This window comes from Triplophysa dalaica, chromosome 21 (genome assembly GCF_015846415.1).
Source record: "Triplophysa dalaica isolate WHDGS20190420 chromosome 21, ASM1584641v1, whole genome shotgun sequence".
Taxonomy (NCBI): domain Eukaryota; kingdom Metazoa; phylum Chordata; class Actinopteri; order Cypriniformes; family Nemacheilidae; genus Triplophysa; species Triplophysa dalaica.
In genome coordinates this window covers 7,776,689-7,800,834 of record NC_079562.1, presented here as the reverse complement: position 1 = coordinate 7,800,834, position 24,146 = coordinate 7,776,689, and the positions used below count along the sequence as shown (strand labels likewise).

Genomic DNA, 24,146 nt, shown 5'->3' with positions numbered 1-24,146 from the left:
AAAACATTGAATTGCAGTACCCTGTACGACTAAAAGCAAGAAAATACATTTCTCAGGTCATGCCCAGATTTGTGCGGTCATTTACGTACAATGTCCGTCATGAAATAAAAAAACGGGCGAGGCTGAAAGAGTTAATCAGACAAGTGGATGCGTGTTGATCTTCCCCCTGTTTGCCAGTCTTTTCCCCGTGCTGTGACAGCGCTTTGCTGTGCATGTGTGGGATTGATTATCACCGAAATGTGAAAGAAGATATTAAAATATTGCCGCGATGCGGGGACACCATGCATGTGTTTCTCAAGGGGAGGATGTGATACGCAAGATGTTACTGAGGTGAGCCACTGATGATTTTAATAGACATCGCAGGTCCGTGTGCATGGTCTTTTTACCCATATTTCTTCTTAAACAGCACGTTTTCTCAAGCAAATAACCTGTTTGTGTGTGTATCGTGTATGAAACAGAAATGTCACTCGATTTAAATGCAGCCGGAGACTGCAGGGAACCGCGCAAGATGCTCCCTTACATCCAGGGACGCATGAAATGAAATACGCCTCGTGTCCTGTTGTATTTTTCGGACGTTTGGTTGTGTTTATTTAATGTGTGGCGATCGTGTCACGCAAATTCGCATTTTAAACACCGTGTCTTATTCACGTTTCATTCAGGCAGCGTGTAGTCGTGCTGCTGATGAAAGCGTCGCGCGCGTCTTTCAATGGGATTTTTCCACGGCATGTTGCTATGCGATGGATTTATGATGCTAAACAGTCACACCTGTTATCTGTAGGTTTGGATGTGATTTGGATTGATTTACAGCAAATGTGTCATCTGTGAATGCGTTTCTTCGGTTAAGCCACCCTAATCAATAAGGCTCTGTATCGTCTCACTGAGACTTCATGTTCTCGCGAGCAGAACTTATTTTATATTATAACGCATTTTTTTAGAAGTTGTCATATAATTTAGATACCCTTTCACACTGTCGAATACGTTTTCTATGTATATCAAAGCGTAACAGCAAGACAACGTGCGCAGTTAGTTGTAGTTGTGACGTTTAGGACTTCATTTATATGCCACATGTGTCAGTCCTGTAACCAAAATCGTATGCTCCTTTTCGTTCACATTCAATTAATGATTTAAAACTTTGCCTTAATGATATATTGAGATCTTTACATCTATTTTACATTTAGATAGCCTTACTCCGTCCGACCGTTTAAAATATCTGATAATGTCGCATTGGCATCATTATATACTCATAATCTCTTATAAATCATATGACAACATTTTAATAGTCAGCAATAGTATTCATTGTCCTCGTTTTTTAAATATATTTTAAGTCAAGTTTGATCAGATCAACACCAGGAGGTGTGCCTCTTAACACTGAAATGTTTGTCTACAAGCTTCCATTAACAGTAAATATTATAATGATAAAAATGAGACAAGAAGGAACATATAAATAAAAATATCAAGTAAACAACACGACATACATTTTGTAAGATTGTGAAATATTTAAAGAAGTATTGGGTATTAAACAACCATCATACTGTCAAGGTACTTTCAAGTACCTTGCGATCATCGGCAGGAATATAAGATTATCATGCTTTATAAAAATCTGATGTCGTCTTTGACTTTGTATCATGTGCTTTAGCAAAAACGGTATAATTCCATTATAATGCTAACTTAATTCAATAAACCAATTAGCCTATTCATTTCAACCAGATATTCACATTTGGCCTGCCATGGCACATATAATTGATGCTTTTGACTTGAGCTCTCACTCTTGTCACTATATATTCACTGCAAATGAAAGACGGCATGTGTGGTTTGAAGTGTCTAGACTCTGAGTCACTCCACATTGCAAAGCACGGATTTCTTGCTTCAGCTAGCTCTGTCAAGAGTGTGTTTCAATGAAGTCCTCCTGTTGTGAACTCCTCCTCCCATCCAGGGTGCTAAAGCCATAAAAAGTTTAATTGAGTCAATTGTTACTTGATGTTGTAGCCATACACAAACTGACACAAAAGATCCATGCTTGGATGAGATGTTTTAATATCCCCTCTGTCCTGGAAACTAGATTTTTTAATGTACTTTTAGGTTACCTATATATGAAGTGATGCTATAGCGATTGCAGCTACAGACTTGAATACGGGGTTGAGTCATCACCACTAATTACTCTACAGGGTGTGAGTGTTAATGTCCAAACAAATGGCTTTTTGTTATGTGTCCAGCTACCTCGCTGTATGACCCCAGGACAGGGTTTGAGGCTGCAAAACAGTGTCTCCACCCTGGCTAAGCTGTGAAATGTTCATGTTTTCACAGAGATTTACCACAGTTTGGCCAAGCTGTTGTCAGCTTTGTTGCTGACTGTCTGTTTTGTCTTTGTTTATCTAGAAGTAAAAAAACACGGAGGAAGGAATTCCGTCTTTGGGAGGAGAGCAGGAGGTCTCTGGGGTTATTTAGGCAGAAATAACACGATTTTAATCTGACGTTGTTTGGTTGATTTAAAAAAATATGTTTTAACTTCACTTTAAACGTGGGTACAAAAAGACAAACCAAAAGTAGTCCGTGTAGACTTCAAAGCACACAGTAAAGCTGCACGTTGATTTTAGCTAACACTTGATCAGACATTCCAGAAAACTAGGGTTTGTTCTCTCCAGAGTGCGCTCAACCCATCTGTTAGACAAAACCATATTGAATGTGTAAAGACTTGAGTTAAGAATGAGGATAAACAAGGAATCTGGGTAAAACGTGAACTCTACAGGATTAAGTTTTTGCCTCTACAGGACATATGGTCTCTACTGTTCAGGCTGTAAAAGACTTAAAGGGATAGTTCACCCAAAAATACAAATTATTTTGTTATTTATTTACTCTCATGTCTTTGAAAATATGTATATGACTGATTCATCTGTGGAAGACAAAGAAGATATTTTGAGATATGTTTCGCTGGTCCATACAATGGAAGTCAACGGGGGCTTATGTTGTTAATATTTGCTCACCAACATTCTTCAAAATATCTTATTTTGTGTTCTGCAGAATAAAGAAACTCAAACAGGTTTGAAATGTCTTGAGGGTAAGTAAAAGATGAAATAAGTTTCATTTTTGGCTGAAATGCTCTTGTTCATGTTAGGTGCATGCAACCACAAAAACTATTGCATTCATTTGTAGTTGTAAGCATGATCCAAAAATCTACATGTCTATTGAACAAAACATACAAGGGAATTGTGTAGTAGACCTGTCCAATACTATAAATCATTTTGCAGGTGCAAGAAATGTTACAGTTAATTTTTTTGCAGTCATGATTTTAGTGTGTCATCATGTGACCAACGCAGATGATATACAGTACTTGCAGGTTTTCTGTGGAAAGTGAACGATTAAAATACCATAACACCAAACATAAAACTCTAAAAAGTGCAGGTGTTTGATTCTACAACTGCTATAACGTCTGAACATAGTTGTTGTTTGACCCCTGTAATGTGATCTGCAGAGATCAAAGTCGAGTAGGTTGGCAGGACAGCAGCTGGTTGTTCTTAAGAATCAGCTGTAAGGAAGGAGGGTCATTGCTGGTCACACATGCTCTGAGCTTCAGAGGAAGGCTCTGTTCTACATTATATTGGGTGCATGCATTGTCAATAGTCCATTTCATTGTGTTCTCAGTTATCTCATTTTGGTTTGTTTATAAATTGCATTATTGCTCCACGACACCATGATGTTGAAACAATTTTTGTCAACGACCCAGAAACGACCCAACCCAACGACCCAAAATATTGCTTCTGTGTTGTATTTTGAACTCAGAAGTGATGCAATCTTCAGAGAGAGATAGAAAACGGAGGGTAATCCCCGAGAAGTAATGCTGTGATTTTGTGTGGCAGAGCTTTTTTGGTGTGCTACAACAGGGCAGTGCAAATGAGAGACAGGTCATGACAAGTCTTTGGAATTGCCTTTGTCTGGTTTGAGAAACCACTTCTCCCCCAAGCGCTAACCCCAGACCCTCCAATTTCTACATAAAGCACTCATGGTCACATATAGGGTTAGATCCCTCTGCTATCCCAGTTCACCATGTTGTAATGTCTGGTTGACACTCCATGTAATGAATATTATAGTGTTTTAGTATCCTAGAGAAATTTGGAAGTGGACACATAAGGATCTTTTGCACTGAAAGAAAAAATTTGGGAAAAAATGGTGAATACATTATTTTGCTTGTTATTAATAAAACTGTTAATGTTGAATGTGTGAAAAAGTGAAGTCATTGAACTTTTATTCTGAATACATCATTTTTTTTTATACTGAATACATATTTGTGTTTAACTTTAAAATATCATCAACTTGATTTTTAAAAAAAGTAGGCCTCATCAAGAACATCTGAAAATGTTGCAGGACCCCAGATCCTACATTTTAAAGGTGTGCATGTTGTCCAAAAAAGCAAGTGCTTGATAGTTTTAACTTAAAAAATTATGTTTATTAGATATATAATAATTATCTGCTATGTCAGGAAAGTTGTTCTTTCCAAGATTTCATGCAAAATTAAGTTAAAGGAATGCAGTAAAGAGGTCAGTAATCTATAAAGTGAACTATGTTGACGCTCTTTTTGGACATATGGACATTGAGTCAAATACAAATTTGTTGTGAAGACTTTCCATGATTGTTAAGCAATGCACTGAAATGTACTTTTAGACCAAATTTAATTTATATTTACCAGGTTTCTTCAAAACGAAAGTATCTTTTGCAATTAACTGTGAAGTGCAAAAAGAGTAATTATTATGTCTGTTGATGTTTAGTCAGAAACCATATGGTTGTGGCGGACGCCACAGCCTCACCTGTCCGCTTGTCGGACAAAACCATTTTAGATAACTTGCAGCTTAACTTGTCGCGTAACTGTCGCCAAATTTGGTAAATAAATGTGACTTCACATTAAGCAGAATTGTTTGGAAAGCGAACGGCATTTCAAAGTTCGTTTTAAATCGTGACTGTGAGGGGTTTTATTCATGTTTCTTGGGTGGCTCATCCCCCGTATGCGCTTGAAGATGGTATCGTCCTTGTTGCCTTTAGGATTGGATGTTTTTTTGAAGAGAGCGTGTGCTACAGGCAAAAACAATTGCGGTCCTGCAACTTGAAGACTTGCATCTTTAAATCTGACATGCAATGAAATGAGAATCGCATTTATCGTCTATTTTGTGGATATTTTGGTGCAAATATTTTGTTAAGGTAAGTCCATGAAACAGATGACCGCACTTTTAGTGCAAAACTTTCCTAGCGGTGTTAAATCGGACGTAGATAATGTTAACGATAGATTGCACGTTACCGATCGCCTTCAGACTGCTGTTGAGATATAAGGAGAAATGTAATTTTTTCTTAAGAAGTGTTTGTTCAGCTGTGATAACGATCTTTGATATAAAAAAGCGTAAAAAACGTATAAAAATGCTTCTCGCTTCTTTCTTAATATAAATTGACGTTGTAAGCGTTTTTCCATAAGGTGTCTGATGGTTGTCCTGTTTGTGTGCTTGTATACACAGCTGTGTATACACAAGCACAGCAAAGTTGTTAAGCTTTTAATCTCACCTGCCATAGTTATTATTAAAATATCAATTCACATTTACTGTTGTATGATGGTAAATTGACAGTTTTAATGTTTAATGGATACATTATGTCGACTGGTAACTTCAATCCACACAGTGGATTTTTGTTGTAAACGGAATTTGCTCATAGAAACCCGGTATAATTAGTTATTTGCTTATTGTACAAAAGTAACACAATATCACAATAATTTGAATCAATATTACCATACAAAATACATACAAAAAAGTAAAGTTGATCAACATGAACATCAGCAGAACCAGTCAACCGATAAAAAAAGACAAGTAAATATAATTTGTTATTACATATTTGTAATAAATTGTTTCTTTTTTGAAAGGAATAAACCATTTGATAAGCCTTTTTATTCTGCAATTATAAATCACATAATTATTTGTTATCGTTTAACCTAGGATTTTCCCCTCTGATAGTCTGTCACCCAAATTGAAGAGATTAGTAACCCATTTTTGCTTCAGGATATGTGAGAGAATCTGTTTAGTTGGTATAGTTCACCCCCCAACAAAATCTGTCATTATATACCCTCAAGTTGCGTCCATACAACTCAACTCACTTTTATTGTCACATCACCACGTGTGGTGAGTGAAAGTCTGCGTATTCCATACAAAGTAGAATGCAGTTGGACAGACAACTGTATGACTTAACAAACTTAAGTTACAGAATGAAGTGCAGACGAACAGTGCAAAGTATAAATAGATAGACTGTACAAAAAAGGGAAAAACATTATACACATATGGACAGTCACAGTATGTACACAAGATGTACAAATTAGACGTTGAACATGCACATTAAATATGCAGGTGTACACATTGAAGTGCATGTATAATGGATACATAATTGAAGTCAATGTCCAATAACTTTCTTCATAATATCCTCTACTGTGTGCTCTGCTGAAAAAAGAAAGTCATACAGGTTTGCAATGACACCAGAGCGAGTAAATGATTTGGTTTTTTTTTTTAGCAGAATCCTCTAAATCTGTCTTTTGTCATATGCTGTTATGTGTATACTGTTTTATGTCTCTCTCTGTGTCTCTCTCTCCCTTTCTCTCACACTCTCCTTTTCCCATGTTTTGTCCTAAGATGTCCTCTCTCTATTTTTCCTCTCCCTCACTCTTTATCACTTTCACATGTTTGGTCCCAGGATGTTTCTCTCTCTCTCTCTCTCTCTCCATCTCACTCTATCTCTCTCTCTCCCTCTCTCTCTCTCTCTCTCTCTCTCTTTTTATCTTTTTCACATGTTTTGTCCCGGGATGTTGGGTGCTTTGTCATCAGATTCCCATAAACCGCTTGTTTATATCTCTCTCGGTCAGGTTTTGATCTCTAAGCATTTTTCCGCCTCTCAGCTCCCATCATGCTCTCTGCCAGGTCACTGCTTGTAAGCTGAGGTGTGTGATATCTGTTAGCATATGTGAACCAGATGTGTTCATAGTCTTTTGCAAAATCCCTTTGTACTTCCATGCAATTATATGAATCATGATAGCTTTTATAAATGGTTTGAGCTAGACTACACTGCACTGAACTTTTGCTTTGTTACTCCTTTTTGTTCTTGTAATTCGTTGTCAGTTCACACTGCACGTGGTGGCAATACGCCTGATTTTGTTGTTGGGAACGTTCCCAGCCAACCATCCTGCCACATGACCCATGCCACTTCCTCACAAACAAAAACACATTCTTCTGGGTTTGACATATTTTTCTAGATTCCAACAAGCAAACACGTAGTGTTTAGTGATGTTTGGCCATTGTACTTCCACAAACAATACCAAAATACTTTCAGGTTTTCACATTGTGATGTTTGAAAAAGTAAAATCACTGAATACGAAAATGGGTAGTTGTTTTATTAAGTATTTGGTAAAGCATTTATTTAATTCAGTATAACAAAGTGTCCTCTTTCCAATAGGGGCTCAGCAGTAAACTAAGAAGTTACACAGTGGCTCCCCCATCTGGCCACTGGTACACCAGAGCATCGTGGACATCAATCTGAGCCACAACACGGAATGACATGTCTCACGTCACTACAAGGTGATGTGACGTTCTCAAAATGTTCTGTTAAATTGTACCTCAAATAATAACATCCTTTTTGATTCTTCTTGGTTAGCAGAAGCTGAGGGTTAAGTGGGAGGCTGAATTCACAAGACTTCCTGAGTTACATTCTATGGAGGTCAAAGGTCGCCTGATCACTGCCATGGGCTTAGGGGGTCCAGGTAAACCATACTTAAGTCATAAGAGTGTGCCTGGATATTGCACAACTTGACTTTCTTAAACATATCGCTTTATTGCTTCCTGAACTCTCTGTAAAATGCTAAATGAATAAATGTAAATTTCATGTTTACAGATGTCCAGGGCTGTCAGGACAGCAAGCTGCAAGGAGAGCGTGTCTCTGAGCTGCAGGAACGAAAGCAGAGTCTGCAGAGTCTTCTAAACAGTCGCCTCGGGGAACTTCGACAAGTGTGTCTTCAAGAGGCGGTGCGAGAGTTTATTACACTTAAGCTTTTAAATGCATTTCGGTCAGTTGCTGTGTCTTAACAATGACAAAAAATCCAGCTGCTAAGGAAAGCACTTCCAGCTGTTGCACATTGTTTTGCATGACTTGGTTTATACTTGGTCTGTTTCAAATATAAGTTCTCTTTTTGGAAGTGCATCGTTTGAGTTTGAAACTCTCTGGCTAGTTTTATAGTTTGCATAAATCTAAACAATTGCAATTGACCATTTTATGGGATTACATTCAGAAATAATTGATGAAACCTTTTTCGTAAAACTATTAGACAGCAGGACTAAAATCATAAGATGTCTCCGCAGGAGCTCACAGGAAAGCTGCCGCGTGATTTTCCTTTAGAAGCAGGGGAAAGACCTCCCTTTGTTCAGCGGCGAACCAATCTGGGACCTTACGTTACCTCAAAAGGAGAGGTGAGTCTTTTTCCCGAGAGGCATTAAAAGGATTCTCTTAACAGACACCCACAACTTTGTTAGCATAATATAATTATAACAGCATCTGTTTTCCTCACAGGATGACCCGGGTCAGCGAAGGCAGATGAAAGCTCTGTTCAGTGGTGCTCTGCGTCGGAGCATCGAATCTGATAAAAACATGTTGTACAGTAAGAGGACGGTTCACCGCGGATGCCACACAGGTGACATTACACGGGCATGAATGCATTTCTTGTAAACATTGGTGCATGCACGAGAAAGGTTTTGCAGGATGAAGAACTTGAGTCATTTTCTTGAATTATTTGATCTACACTTACTTTAAAAGGACACTGGGTATATGGTGACAGATTTAGATATCTATACAATTATCAATTCATTGTGTGCTGTTGCACTCTGTGCAAAGATCCTAAAGATTTTCAACTAATTTAAAGGTCCAGTGTGATACAAATACAATGTGATGTACATTACAATGTCTTAGGAGGTGTATAAAGACCTTAATGAAGCGTTATGTAAGGCTCACATTATATGGAATACACCATGTTGTTTCTACAGTAGCCCTAAACGGACAAATTGCTCTAGCACGTCGTAAATACATTATCACCTTTAGCAAGGAAGTGAAAATGAGACTCCATCTTTGTCCTGTTAGAACTGCTGTAGGCCTATGAAAGGTTGGTTGTAATTCACAATCCGTTGGTTGCAATTTGCAACCTCTCCACTAGACGCCGCTAAAATCTCCACATTGCTCATTTATCAGAAATGTGTTTCCATGATTTTGATGTTCTGATATGCGTCATTATGATGATCTTATCTATTTGTTACCCTGCATATCATAACAATTTGATGACATATAATGAATTCCTCGTTTTTGTTAAAGTATCTTAATGTAAGCAGTTTCACATCTGTTACGATACGGAGACATGGATAAAAAAACGTTCTATGATACATTTCATGCAAGCAGTTTCTTTAGTTGGTGTTCTCATTTTTAACATTTTCAGAAGAAACTGTCAAGTCTGAGAGCAGTTCTATGTCAGACTCAACATCTCACGACAATGGTAAAAGATTCAGAAATACTCTGGCTTGTCTATGAGTGGCTACGTAACTGAGATATCACATAACCCTGTCAACTGTGGTTTACAGAAGACTCCTCTCCGAGTGTGGCACCTGAACACCGCTCCTTGTCTCATCCCCGGCTTGCACCAGGCAGCCCTGACAGCAGGCTCTGTAGGAAGCTGTCCCCTGTGGAAATCTACTATGAGATGAGAACTCGTCGTAACTCTGCCTCAAGCTCTGTTAGGTGAGCCTGAATGAAAGAAAGGGTGGGATGTGTACAGCTACTAGTGATGATATTAAAACCTCACTGTGCGATAATACCTCGGTGTAAAGTCCACGAGGCTATACCTTTACGGTATTTGAAATGACAAATGATGACTTGGAAACGTGCCGTAAGCATCCTCTTATCATAACTGTTGCTTAAAGGTATGAGATAGGTCAAAGGACCGGAATATCCCTTTTATCAAATAAAATAATTGCACCAGATGGACCTTGTCAAAAATCAATGATTTTTTCTAACATTCTCTATGTGACCATGATAATATTGAGTAATTTTGCTATTGCGATAACACAATATTGATAATATTGTTACATCCCTAATAGCTACTGCTTTTAAGATTGACTAACATAGTTTCAATCGTTTTTTAGGAAGTCCTGAATAGTTGATTTGAAAAACGGAGTGCGACTGAATAAAGCAAAATGCTGAGCTCTCGAGACCTAGTTTTGAAAGTTAGACACTTGAAGTAGTTCGGAACGTTGCACGACTGCATGAAAAATCGCGAATATGAAAGCTGTCAAACCTGAATGTGCACCTGGCTACTGAACCCGAGACTACGTGAAGGAGGTGGTCTTTGCTCTCAAATTGTGACGCGGTTCACATGAATATGAAAGCAACATGGACCCGGGTGCGCACTTGAAGTGACACGCGCATGCGTTTAAGTCGTTTAGGATATATTTCTTTCAATAAAACACATGTAAAAGATGATATTGCTGATGATTTACCTTGGATTCAAGCATGTGTACCTAGGTTGAGCCTGCATCGTATTTTTGCGTTCCGAGTGGAATCAGAGCGGCAGGTCAATGGTCATCCATTGCTTCCTCAAAATAGTCTGTTTGCAAGCTGCAGAAAGACGTCTGCATGCAACGCGCATACAGTAAACCCAATTGTCATTTTCTCTGCTGCCCATAATAGCACCAATTAATAAAAACACAAAATATTGATAGGTGTTCTGTATTCTGTCGTGCTATGCACATTTTTGATGACATAAGAAGAGCACAAATGCACCAGGATTAGAAAGAACCAAACATTGCGGGGGGCGCCGGGAACAATTGCACTCATGTTCCGACCGCAGCAAATGAGCCCAATCGGAAAATGGCCTAATTTTTTACTTGACACAATGTTTTAACACAATGCTCATATCAAACAGCATGAGACGAGATGAAAATACAAATCTATTCAGCCCATCGGCTAGTTGGTTGTTGGACGATCATGATCGAGAATTAAGTGCTATATTGGTTAAGGTTTACTATCGTATTTGTAATTTCTGAATGTTTACTCAGCCCAAGTCACTCACTCCCAAGAAGTGCATCCAATGTGGAGGGCAGAAGTGTTCCAGCCACGCCTCTATTGTCCCGCACAGCACCAATCAGCGTTCACGTGAGGTACAAAATCTTTTCTGACACTCTTTCTGCTGTTAGTTCACCGTGTTTTCACCGTGATTTGTAATACCGTACGTGGGCAGGAACTCTGCCCTCCACTAACGTCTGTGTGATATTCGTTTTTTTTTTTTTTATTTACAATCAAATGACAAATATTTGCATTTATTTGCGGACTGTAAAACTCGAGAAAACAGGTCAAAATAACGGAAAAATGCGCTGTATTTTTTCAAACCTCAAATACTGCAAGGAAAATGACTTCGTATTCATTTAAGCAATGCAACAGTAATATAAACACATTTGGGAAAACTTAAAAAAATTATGTGAAAACCTAAATGTGCTAAAATGTCCTTTTAATGTGTCTGCTAGGCCAGAGATGCCTGGTGGTATTGCTCTTAAGCAGTGGTGTGGCAGTCCAGATGTTCCTCAGTTTGTACCGTTAGCATCTTTGGAGGGCTCCTCATCTGAACGTCGCAGCTGCCCCTACAGCTCCCGCGCTCGCCGTAGCAACAGCTCTGAAGCACTGCTCGACCGTTCCAGTGTCCCCGAACCTGGACCTCCCCGTAGCGGCATGCCACCCCGAGCTGGACCATACAAGAGCTCCGAGTCCCTCACGGATGGCAAACTCCGTCAGATGTATCAAGGCAGCCCAGAGAGGCAGATGATGGGATTTAAAGAGCAGGGTAGAATGCGCTCCTCTCTCGGCGGCCAAAGCAGTGGCACTGGATACAATGAAATTTTGATGGACTACATTTGGGGAAAGCAACAGAAGAGGCCCGTACAGCCTCAGCCGAACCAATCGGTGGGGCGAATCTGGCCAGATTTTTCCACCGCTCCATCGGGTACCCCACCTCACTACAATGGGTTCTCCCACTCGCAGTTACACCTGGCTGCTGCTCCACCTTCGTATAGTCCCATGGTACTGCGGGGCCAAGAGGCGGAGCCACGTCGGGTCAAAGTGACACGGACAAAATCTTGCGGACCCTTTATCCCTTTACAGCCGCACCAACATGACACTTTGTTGTTCTCTGCTTACGATCTGTCGCACCCCTCTTCTGGGTCCACCACTTCTTCGATTCCCAACCTGTTGCCCCATCACGCAGACCTAACCACTGCTGCAGCTTTCGGACGCAGACCCCCGCAATTCTCTCTGCCCACCCCAGAGGACTCCACCCGCAGTCTGCACAAGGCACTGGCTCTGGAGGGGCTTCGGGACTGGTATCTGAGGAACGCTTTGGGTTATTCCACTACGGCCAAAGGTCATGATGGACTTGGCATGAGGCACTCGCAAACTCACCACCTGGTGCACCAGCCTCAGTCCATTGCAGCCGACCCACTTTATTCACACCGTCAAATACCTCAGTCAGCATCATTTCATGGGCATCCCTTGCATGCTAGGTGCGTTTCCTTTCATTCTGTTTTATCCCACAGAACGAGCAAATTTTAAATTTGTGGTCCGGACAATACATGTGTATTCTGTGTGTTCTGATGTCATGTTATGTGTGTCTCTCAATGACAGGTCCGTGGAACTCTCTCTCTACCCAGAGCCTTTCCCCTCTGAAGGAAGCACTGAGAAAGAGTCGGGTTCGGAGCCCCCTTCACCCGGAACGCTGGTCTGACTGGCAGCCAAATTATCCCAGCATCTCTAATGAGCATTGCATCTTCTTCTAGGGATGCACCGGTCTGGTATTGTCCTCAGTATGCACCATTAAAAGGCTCTGATACCAAAAACCCGTATATGCATCTTATATGATTTGTAGCATTATTGTTGAAACGCACAAAAAAGTCATGTGATACACCAAACAATGCTCAGCAAAAGCTCTATGCATAATTTATGTATTGGCATGTCTAAATGTATGTTCAAAGGCAGATCATTCTAGCGTCAATCATTAAGCCCATTGCACATTGAGTCCGAAATTTGCGTCCGAAATTTCCGCATGTTAAGAAATGAATACGACCTCATGTTGCGTCAATCACATTTACGCACTGGCTCTGATATTTTAGTAAGTCATAAAAAAATTTGGACCGGGTTCGATTTTCTGCGTTTTAGCACCCGTCAAACATTTTGAGTGGCCTTTTTAGCAATTCAGAGACAACGTACAAACGAGAGCCAATTAGGAAAAAAAGCATACGAAAATTACGGACTGTATGTGCAAAGACCTTTACACAAGCATATAGAATGGTGTATAAAATTGGATAGTGAACAAAATTTCGAAAATATGAGGTTCTTTTGTCTCTTGTTGCATTGTCAGTATAAATGGGCTTAAAAACTGTTTTTTGTTTTTTTTTAGATGTACAATCATACATAATAAGGTCTGATATAATTCCTATTTTTTTGCATATACTTTGACAATACATGGTTAAACTGAAGTAAATAATGTTTAGATTTCATGATGCCAGCTCATTGATGATCAGCTATTATTTACAGATAATCAAAAATCTCAACAAGTGTTTTTTATCAACGGGTACCAAAATAATTGTCAATTGTACTCTTTCTGATGGTATCGGTGCATCCCTATCAAAAGAAGAGGCATCTTTAAACAATTCATGCAATCATTGTGTTGGCGGTGATAAATCTAAAAGCTGCATTCGATTGTAAACCTGTCTGTCAGGAGGGTGTTTTCCTCATACTCTGTGTACGTATTCCTGAAAGTAATTGTATTGTAGAGGTACATTTTCAGAACAAAATATACATTTCATTTACTCTGCTTCATCCTGAGATATATAAATATATTTTCAGAGAACAAAATAGATTATAAAATGTACTAATTACTATTTTGTAACTAATATGGTTCAGGTTAATACTCAATTATATATGATCAGATTTTCATGCATTTAAATGTACTATTACAGCAGTGAATGTGTTACATACCTATTTGTTTATATCTCTATATATATCTATATGTAGCTATGAAGAGTATGATAAAAGTATTTCATATAGAGGACTTTGAAGTGAGGGTAAGATTGTAGAAGTGTTTGAGATGGCTGAAATCTCGATTACTCAATGAAGTTTACACTGGTTGTGTGAAATAAGTTTGAACGATATTACAGCTTTTAATACAAATTATGCCGTGTCATTACAACCTCAGTTTACATGAGACTGTTGACGTACACATTTTGGGATCCTGAACTTTGAAATGATTTGAAGAAAAAAAAAATATGCATGGCAAAATAATGCATCATGAATTCCTGTAAAGCCTAAATAATGCTGTTATGATTTGTGCTCCGTTCATTCTGATTTTTTTATTTGTTTGGATGGCAAGTATTTAGTTATTTAAAAACATTCAGTATCTTTGGTGTATCCAGACATTCCAGTATCTTTTTTTTTTTGCATCGTTTAGTCGCAACCGACTCCTTTAATACATATTCTAGAATATTGTAGAAATGTTATCTTAGTGTTGACTGTGGGATACATAAAAGTAGCATAAGCTGGCCTTATGTTTGCTCTGTATGTGAGGTGAAATACCTTCAGTCTAAACTGTTCAGTGTGTAATCATACTGTTCACCAGTTAGTTCAGAAATGATTATTGTAACAGTTTTTAACTCGAAAGATTTGCTTTTCTTTTGTTTTGTTTTAAAATACAGTCTCTTTGCTGTATAGACGGTTTCAAAGCAACTACACAAACAAACGTCACTACATATGCGTGCTTTTGTGGCCTGAAAGTAATTGTCACAATACACACAAAAAATTGTTTCTGCAGAATATTTCTGAAAACGAGCAAAAGAAACTGAGAAGAGTCCACGATGCTTGGCTAAACTAGCCTTGCCAATATTTTTAATTTAGACTGCAATACCACGTTCAACCGCTAGACGTCAATGGGGTTTCTTCAAATATGACAGGAGTAAATATACAATAAAATTAATTATAATTAATAAATGAATATAAATATAATATATGAATATATTATTCATATAAATAGTTACATGATTAGCCACTAGCCAGACCAATAAACAAACATTGACAGGAAGTTAACCTCGGGCCAGGCGCAATGAAACTGTCTATACATGCTATATCACTAACCCATGACTTGCTAAACTAAAGTTTATTATTGTTAATAAGTTTCAAAGTTTCTGATGAATTCCCTTGAGAGGTACCTGTATGAATGTTTTGTTGTTAACTTATTTACAGTTTCAAGTGATTGTAGATTGTAGGCTGCCTTTTGCCTCTTCAGCCTGTTGTGATGAATATTATTGCAGATGGTATGGCCTTCGGACTTCGATGGTTTAGGTTTCTTTTTAATACTTGGTTAATTAAAATTGGTTAAGAAATGGTTATTAGTAATTGGTGTGTAGTTTCTACTCTTCAACTTGCAGGTTTGTGAGGTGCCTCCAGCTGGTATCTGAACTCATGACCAAACAGCTGTGTATTGCTAGTCTCTGTTAGTGTATTTTGGTGACTTAAATGTCTGTACTGTAATTGTAAATATAAAAACATATATGTAGCAACTTGAATAAAACGATATATATTGTATATTTATGAACTGATCAGATTTTTGTATACATATTTATTTCCATAGTACATGCTTTGATTTACAGTAGTAAATTCTTTTGACATCTTGATAAACAGAATTCTGTTTTTATCTTTAAATTGTAAAATCATTCATGTTTTTCTGATGTTTTTATGCTTTTTCCATTTTTTAAACATATCAACGATTATCTGTTAGGGAAAACATTTAAAATAAAGTTCATATTACAAGATCGCAATGATGCCTTACTGTGAAACTTCATATACAAAAATATAAAAAATCTAATTCACCAAATGTTAGTAGGAGGGGAGAACATGAAATCACTGACAAATCATATGCCTTTGATGATATTCATAACGCCATCTCGATAATCCAATCCTTTCCACGTATTGCATAAGGCGTAGAGAAACCAGTTTGATTTCCACATTGTGCCAAGTTCTTTAATTTAATTTAATACTAATGTATCATAGAATGCCAAATAAAAGCTTGGGTGATGCTCTTTTTTTAACGCAGTAAACACATATAGCTGGTACAACAGTGTACTTTGCCAATATATTACCCCTGTTATGGTTTATGACACTGTTCACAATTAACATTATTTACAAAAGATTTGCTTTGTAGAAATTACGGTTTCTTACCACAAACAATTAAACTATGTTTAGTAAACTGAAGATACTGGGCTATTTCATGGATTTCATATCTAACGGAGTAAATACAACATCAATATATAAATTGTTCTGCAGGGAGCTTCGCATATGGAGGTGTTGTGTAGGCACATCTGTCTCTGTATATTGTTTTTGATACAAACAACTGTTTTGTGCGCCTGTTTCACTAGAATCTAAATGACTCGGTCTTCTTTATTATATAATGTTTTGTGTCTAAACCTATTTGGGGGCTTACCCAAGCCTCTTATATTATTTAATTTATTCTCAACAGTTAGGTTTAATAACTTATATCAAACATTGAATCCGATATGTTTATACAGTTGTAGTTTATGTGTGTGTTACCCATGGCTGACCAGAAACTGTTGGCTTTGATACAGTGTGGGCAACATGTTCAGATTAAAATTTATTCAGGAGAATTAATCTTTTGCCATATGCTTTTTCAACTATCCACTTTAGATCACCAGTTTATGGCTGTATAATCCCACAGTTTTACATTCCTTACTGCTTTACTTTTTCCATTTTTTTATGTCTTTATTCCTTATCTTTACTGAGGAGAGAGGGCATAGAAGGTTAGAAAGAGAGAGAGTGATGGAAAGAAAAAGAGCGATAGAGAGCATATCTCATCTGAGAAGAACATGCATTTGTTTACTTGAAGATGAGTTTGGGTTGAAGGTCTTGGGTTCATATAAAAAAAAAACATAACATTTTTATGTTTATTTAAATACATGTTCAATGTCCATAAAAATATTTTCCTCTTTCTGAGCAGACTGTGACATAATGTGGTAATTGTGTCTGCCTCACATTTCCAGAGGTTTATTTAGCTTGTGTGTAGGCAACAACTAGAACAAAAGCCTCAAAATGAAGTTAAATCTAGTTTTGTAAATGTGTGTCCACTTGCACCTGCTTCCTCAAGGAGTTTGTCTTATAACTCCTGCTGGACAAATGCATTGGCAGGCCTTTTAGACAAAGGAAAGGTCTGTGTTCCCCCATAAATAGTCATTATTTCCATGGCTATATACACTACTGTTCAAAAGATTTTAGGATTTAGTCTTGGTCAGGCTAAACTACTTTTAGTTTAGCCTGAACTAGGGTTCAACTACTTTTCTTTGAGGGCCAGATTCCAAAAGTATAAATAGGGTGCGGGCCAGTTTTTTATTTATTGCGTATTGTTCCTTTTATACTGTTTTTGTTGCTGTTACTTAGCCTACACTGTAAAAAATGCCTGTGAAATTAACAGTAAAATTCTGTTGTTTTCACAAAAAAAACCTGTTATCAGAAAGTGTCCGTAAAAAATACAGAAAAACACTGTAAAATTGTCTGTAAAATTAACAGCAAAAATTCCATTGTTTTTATGGAAAAACCCTGTAAAAAATGCTGTGAAATTAACAGTGAAATTCTGTAGTTTTCACAGAGAAAACTGTTGTCAAAAAACGTCCATAAAAATACGGATAACATTGTCAAATTCTCTGGGAAATGAACAGTGAAATTCCAAAGTTTTCACAAGGAGTTTTTTTCAACGCCACAAACACTTTTATCACCTTCACTTACAGACACCACTGTCACTTTATTTCTGTTGCACGTCTACAAAAGTTCTAATTGAAAATGAACACAAGTTTACATGTTGATGGTTTTGTTGAGTCACCATTATGGTGAAGAGTGTTTGCTTTAGTTGTGGTCTTGACCATTTGCTTTCCATGTGAAGAAGTCTTTCCCCAGTATTGACATCTATGAGTTGAAACACACTGACTCAGGTGGGTGGAAAGCTCAGATAAAGCTAACGCATTAAATTATTTGTGTTGGTGAGTAAGTACATGTTCAAGAGTTTAGGTAGTGCTTTAAAGTTACTTGTTGTTCTCATTTATGATATTGAATGAAACTAATTAATATACTGAATGTATTTAACAGCACATCTAACACATGATACATGTTCTAGCAGATATCTAGAATATAACAGTTTGCCTCAACAATGGTGACAACAGAAAAAAACCTCTAAAGATAAACGCAATGCATTCTGGGTATCATCAAAGCACAAAACTCATCAATGACTCCCAGCATGCATTGCGGCTGTAAGCTTTTCATTTGTTTGTCACCACTGTTGAGATTCATACACCAATTCTTGATCTTTGAGTCAAAGATCACTGATCACAAAAACGGTGACTTTAAATAAACCAATAAAGCATCAAGTCATGACTGTTATGCTGCAGTCCCTGTGAAGCAGAAGTGATGATCATCTTCAGTATTCTGACGTATTTACAAAATGAATAGTGGGTGTGGCTCATGTTTTCCACTGTGAATTGATTGGATGAATAAAAACAGGATTTTTTCACTTAATTTTACGGTAGTTTGCTGGCAACCACAGCTGCCGGTATTTTTCTGTAAAAACTACGGAATTTGTATTTTCTCTTTTCTTTTCTGATATTAAATGTTTTGTGGGTCACCACTAAGCTGAAGAGTTGAGCAGGGGCGGAGCCAGCCGATTTTGCCGGGGCTTCAGCCCCGGATGTTTTGAGTGTAGCCCCGATTCCCGAACGAGAAAAAAAAAAAAAAAAAACCTATTTTTTTTTTTTTTTTGAGCCTATGAAACCCGCGAAATCATAAGTTGTCCTATTTGCGCTTTGGCTTTGCACGTACTGCATAGTGCATACAGCCTGTAAAAATAGACCTTAAAAATAATCTAGCCTAGAGTATAGGCTACATTTCTTTGCTGTCGTTTCTTCCTGTTGAATATGCAGCAGGTAGGGGAGGAGCTAGCAGCAAAGTCAAGTGTCTGAGAGAGTGTTGTTAATAACGACAGACAGCGGGCAGGAAAAATGAAGCAAACGAGACTTTGGGGATTTTTTGGAAAGAAGTCAGTGGGTAAGAATTCATTTTTTTTAATCCTTTAAATCTAAAGATCATCATCTGGATGTCTTCTTTCACTGTATGTCTATTTGTTTAACTAGCTATTAGGGTACTAGCATCACTTGTATGTTACTAGCATCTGATAGAAGTTAGTAGGGGTGTGTGCCAAAAAATCGATTCACAGAAGAATCTAGATTCTCATTTGCAACGATTCAGAATCGATCTGAAATGTCCAATAATCGATTTAATAAATTAATTAGGGCTGGGCAAATTAACGCGTTAACGCGGGCGATTCATTTTTTCAGCTTAACGCATTAAAATATTTAACGCAAATAACGCAGCGTCCGTTTTTATATCCATTTTGCTTAGCGTTACATGATCATCACGCTTATTCATGTAAATACTTCCAAGCGTGACAAGACACAAGAGAACGCGCTGTATGCCAATGTCCTGTGTGTGTGTGTGTGCGTCTTATGTCAGCTAATCAAGGGACACACACACACACACTCCACGCACAGACAGACTCGCGTCAGTTTCCTGCTCACAGTTGCTCACCTGCTAGAGTTCTCTTTTGCTCTTGAACAAACAATAACATAGAGGATTTTGAGTATTCTCATATCAGGAGTCATAATTAGTTAAATAACGTCTTAAATGAACTTAAAGAGTTGTGAGGAAATGAGATGCGCGGGACATCGCGTGAGATGCGCGGCTGTTCTTAAAGTGACAGGAGCACTGATGATGCCTGTCATTAATGTTCATCACAGAACAACGGGAACAGAGAAAATTGAAGCTTTAATGATGATTCATCTATATTTAATTACTAATAATACTAATCATTACTACTAATGACTCATGAGAGACTACAGAAGGTGATGAGAGACTACAGCAAGTGATGAGAAAGACTAGCAAGTGGATGAGAGACTACAGCAGGTGATGAGAGACTACAGCAGGTGATGAGAAAGACTACAGCAGGTGATGAGAGAGAAATATAACTAATATAGAAGGACATACCAGATAGACAGCAAGAGGTGAATAGTGTATGTTGTATGTTGACTCTGTGTATATGTATTGAGCATAATGTTAAAGATGTATAATGTTATCATGCTCAGTTGAGCAATGGTTATGCTCTTCATATCCAAAAAAAAGGTTGTGCTCAGTTGAGCACTGAGAGGATGTTAGCCTGCCTTGAAGATAATGTTAAAGATGTATTTTGACTGAAAGTAAAGTGTTACTGACTGTAATAAAAAAAAAAACCTCTTCGAGTGATCCCTGTATTTGCATTAAATGTTCTGGGCTAAGCCCCGGATGTCCTTCAATGCTGGAAACGCCCCTGGAGTTGAGTCTGTTCTCAACTCACGGTCAGGCAAAGATATTCTGATGTCATGCTTGCATGTTGCTTTGTTTAAAAGTGACTTTAATAATGAATTACAAAGAAATAAATTAAGTAAATGTAATGTTGTCACTTTTATGCATTTGGACCAAGTTTTCATTTTCTATAAAGAAATGTTGTTAATATAAAAAGCTCAAATGTATTAAGTTCATACACAGTTTGAAGTTTGTGCCCTGAAGTTTTAAACTGCAAAGCTGTTTACATTCTTTTCCTGTATTTTTTACGGAATTTTTCTGGTAACCACAGCTGCCGGTATTTTTCCGTAAATATTAACATTTTTTACAGTGTATAGGCCATATATTAAAACATGTTCATAAATATTGTGTCCAGTATTGGCCTTTTCATAATATAAATTAAAAGGGATATTGTGTTTTTAATTGTATGGAGCCCTTTTTGAGCCTACGCATGAAAACACATGTTGAAACTAAAATGGCGGTAACCCATGAATTCTTTGGAATGACTTACGGTTGGTCTCGTTTGAAATATGAAATTTAGCTGATTATTGCAACAAAAAATAATCACATACACAAATTTTTTTTTTAAAGGTATGTTGTTAGGTTTATTGTAAAATATAAATAAAAAATGTTTATATTTTTCTTTGATTAAAAAAATATGGGTGGCAAAAGGGTAACAAAACATCTATGCACACTCTTTATAAAAATGAATCAATTACTCTCTCTACATAAATTGTTTTAAAAAACACCAAAGAAATCTGTATTCTAGAGTCTTAGACCTTTCCAATGATATATAGTTTTTCATGATTCGATAAGAAATAACATGCACAATATTGACGCAAACTTAGGTGTCCCGTATACGGAACGGGTGACAGTAAACGGGCTACTGTGTGACTTTACCTAAAAATTGCTATATATTGCTGAATATATTTGGTTGAATTACTTAAAGTTAAATCAATAAAAGTAAAAACGCAAACACATTCAACACAGAAATAATCTCTGCCACCCTGTGACGTTAAATTAGCGTCTAATAAAGCGAGTCAATGGATCTGTGCAAGAAATCGCATAATTGGGTGAATTCCAATCGCATTTATGTGCCCCACGCACTTATAGGGCAGAGCCTTTGTATAGTAAGAAGTCTAGGGGGAGATGAACTGCTGTTTTTCGTAAATACAGCCGTTATACATAATGAATCCAGTAGTAAAAACAACGCCGTTTCCCATTATCTGAGACAACCGTTCACGTGTTGTACCCTTCCTATAGTATATGCTTCACCTTGCTTACTGTCTAAAAATACATTTTCTAAACATTAAAACAACCGATAAAATGTATGTTCTTTTATAATGCCTTAAACTGCAGTCTCAAAGTTTACTTGCCCAGGTTCACCTTGTAGAAGGCGATTCTGAGTATTGGTTTGTGGGCATGAGGGAGCACATTTGTGATTGAAACATTTTATCTTGTTTCTTGGACCATTGGAAAGACCACTACCTCCCTGACACAAACTAATGAAGGTGTGTTTGGTTCTGGGCTGTCCACAGGTTTACTCTATTATTAAAAGACAGTTTCTTCATTTTACATCCATCAAATGCATCATTTTATCCCTATCACTACCACTAGAGGGCAGAATCACATTGAAAATACTGTGTATACCCAATGCTCTCCAGCAGCAAACTAGACCTGCAGGAAACTCCCATAAACTCTATCCTGAAAATATTCTGAATAAATGAGTTGTATACAAATGATGACTTTCTAACAAATATCAGTTGGTTTATATACGTACATATATGTGGAATTAATTGGCTTGTCTCACAATGAAAGATTTAGTATATAGTAGGGCCTACCTTAGGCTATTGTCGTTTGTTATGTTTATTAATATAAACTATTACTATAAATGTATCATTTTATCCACATACACCCAAATAATACAATACATTACAGACAGCCATGGGCAGGGAATTCTTTTCACACGATCATTTACTTGCTTTAGAATTTTACAGGGGTGACAATTTATTTTAATATTCATCCATAACATAATGCACAATATATCCACGAAACAGCTTTTATCTCTCAAGTCAAGTCAATAGTATAGGCTATATGAACTACTTTAAGGCTACCATTTATCAGCTCATCTAGAATATTTCCTTTTTGTTTCTGAAAAACATATTTCTTAAATGAAACAGAATAAAATATATCAATGAAAGTGTTTTAATGAAACCAGATTTTGCGTTACACTGTTTCATAAACAGATTTTTTTCAGATACTTTTCAAATGCATGTATGTGGTAATCTCAATCTGTGCCATTAGCACTATAATAAGAGTAAGAGACAGACAGACCGACGGAGTGAGAGAGAGAGAGAGAGAGGGAGAGAGAGAGAGAGAGAGAGAGAGTGAGAGAGAGATAGAGAGACAGTGTGAGGGAGAGAGAGAGAGATAGAAAGAGAGAGTGAGAGAGAGACAGTGAGATAGAGTGACAGAGAGAGAAAGAGAGAGCGAGAGATAGAGTGAGAGAGAGAGAGACAGAGAGAGATAGAGAGAGGGAGAGAGAGATAGAGAGAGAGAGAGTGAGAGAGACAGTGTGAGAGAGAGAGATAGTGAGAGGGAGAGAGAGAGAGAGAGAGAGAGATAGAGTGAGAGAGAGATTGAGAGAGTGAGAGACAGTGTGAGAGAGAGCGAGAGCGAGAGCGAGAGAGAGAGAGAGAGAGAGAGAGAGAGACAGACAGAGTGAGAGAGAGACAGAGAGATGGAGTGAGAGAGAGAGAGAGAGAGAGAGAGAGTGAGAGATAGAGAAAGATAGAGTGAGAGAGAGAGAGATAGAGTGAGAGAGAGATACACGTGGGATCCCTGGTTCTGTGGATGGTGATGACAGGATTGACGTCCCGATCCTGGGCACAATCGTCTTCAGGAGCTCAACCGCAATCCATAAAGATCGAGGGTGATATCACTCTCGGGGGGCTTTTTCCAGTGCATTCTCGGGGTCCTGCTGGTGTTCCTTGTGGGGAATTTAAAAAGGAGAAGGGGATCCATCGTATGGAGGCCATGTTGTATGCACTGGACCAGATCAACAGTGACCCAGACCTTCTGCCTAATATAACCCTGGGTGCCAGGATACTGGACACGTGCTCCAGGGATACTTATGCGCTAGAACAGAGAGAGAGAGATAGAGACAGAGAGAGAGAGAGAGCGAGCGAGAGATAGAGAGAGGGAGAGAGAGGCAGTGTGAGAGAGAGAGATAGAGTGAGAGAGAGAGTGAGAGATAGAGAGAGAGTGAGAGAGAGATAGAGAGAGAGTGAGAGAGGCAGTGTGAGAGAGAGAGATAGAGTGAGAGAGAGAGTGAGAGATAGAGAGAGAGTGAGAGAGAGATAGAGAGAGAGAGAGAGTGGGCTTTTAAAGGATTTGACAGTGATTTGAAGAATCACAGTTGTGGAATGTTTTTCTACATCGTTTTATAATTTCCCAAAGCCTCGAAATCCGTAATTGTCAGTAACAAATCTCGTATGAATGAACTAAATCTTCAGATTGTGTGTAAGAAGACTTTGGACACATTTTAAGATGAGAGCTGAACACCCTGATGTCGGGAAAATGTACTGTCGTGTTTTAAGATCATCAAACTTCAGCTCCAGATGGGCGCACAC

At 37.9% G+C, this 24,146-nt stretch overlaps 1 protein-coding gene across 3 annotated transcripts; it reads left to right on the top strand.

Moving 5' to 3' along the window:
• The first annotated feature begins 146 nt into the window (after positions 1-146).
• On the top strand, positions 147-15,669 carry ccdc120b (coiled-coil domain containing 120b). Of its 3 annotated transcripts, none has more exons than XM_056735563.1 (11): positions 147-330; positions 7,468-7,589; positions 7,669-7,771; positions 7,903-8,033; positions 8,367-8,474; positions 8,575-8,695; positions 9,488-9,544; positions 9,630-9,786; positions 11,103-11,204; positions 11,568-12,596; positions 12,718-15,669. In XM_056735563.1, the coding sequence occupies exons 3-11, from the start codon at positions 7,723-7,725 to the stop codon at positions 12,815-12,817; spliced, it is 1,854 nt and encodes a 617-aa protein (XP_056591541.1). In that variant the 5' UTR covers positions 147-330; positions 7,468-7,589; positions 7,669-7,722; the 3' UTR covers positions 12,818-15,669. The 3 variants fall into 3 exon arrangements, with proteins under 3 accessions (XP_056591541.1, XP_056591540.1, XP_056591542.1); XM_056735562.1 differs by lacking the exon at positions 147-330 and adding an exon at positions 5,046-5,187; XM_056735564.1 differs by lacking the exon at positions 147-330 and adding an exon at positions 5,046-5,187 and having other exon boundaries at positions 7,666-7,771.
• Positions 15,670-24,146: the final 8,477 nt, after the last annotated feature.

Excerpts from the sequence above, each read along its gene's own strand:
- ccdc120b (XM_056735563.1), top strand. The coding sequence starts at position 7,723 with ATGGAGGTCAAAGGTCGCCTGATCACTGCCATGGGCTTAGGGGGTCCA. Across the intron at positions 8,034-8,366 it reads AAGTGTGTCTTCAAGAGGCG|GAGCTCACAGGAAAGCTGCC; the intron begins GTGCGAGAGTTT and ends ATGTCTCCGCAG. Across the intron at positions 11,205-11,567 it reads CCAATCAGCGTTCACGTGAG|GCCAGAGATGCCTGGTGGTA; the intron begins GTACAAAATCTT and ends TGTGTCTGCTAG.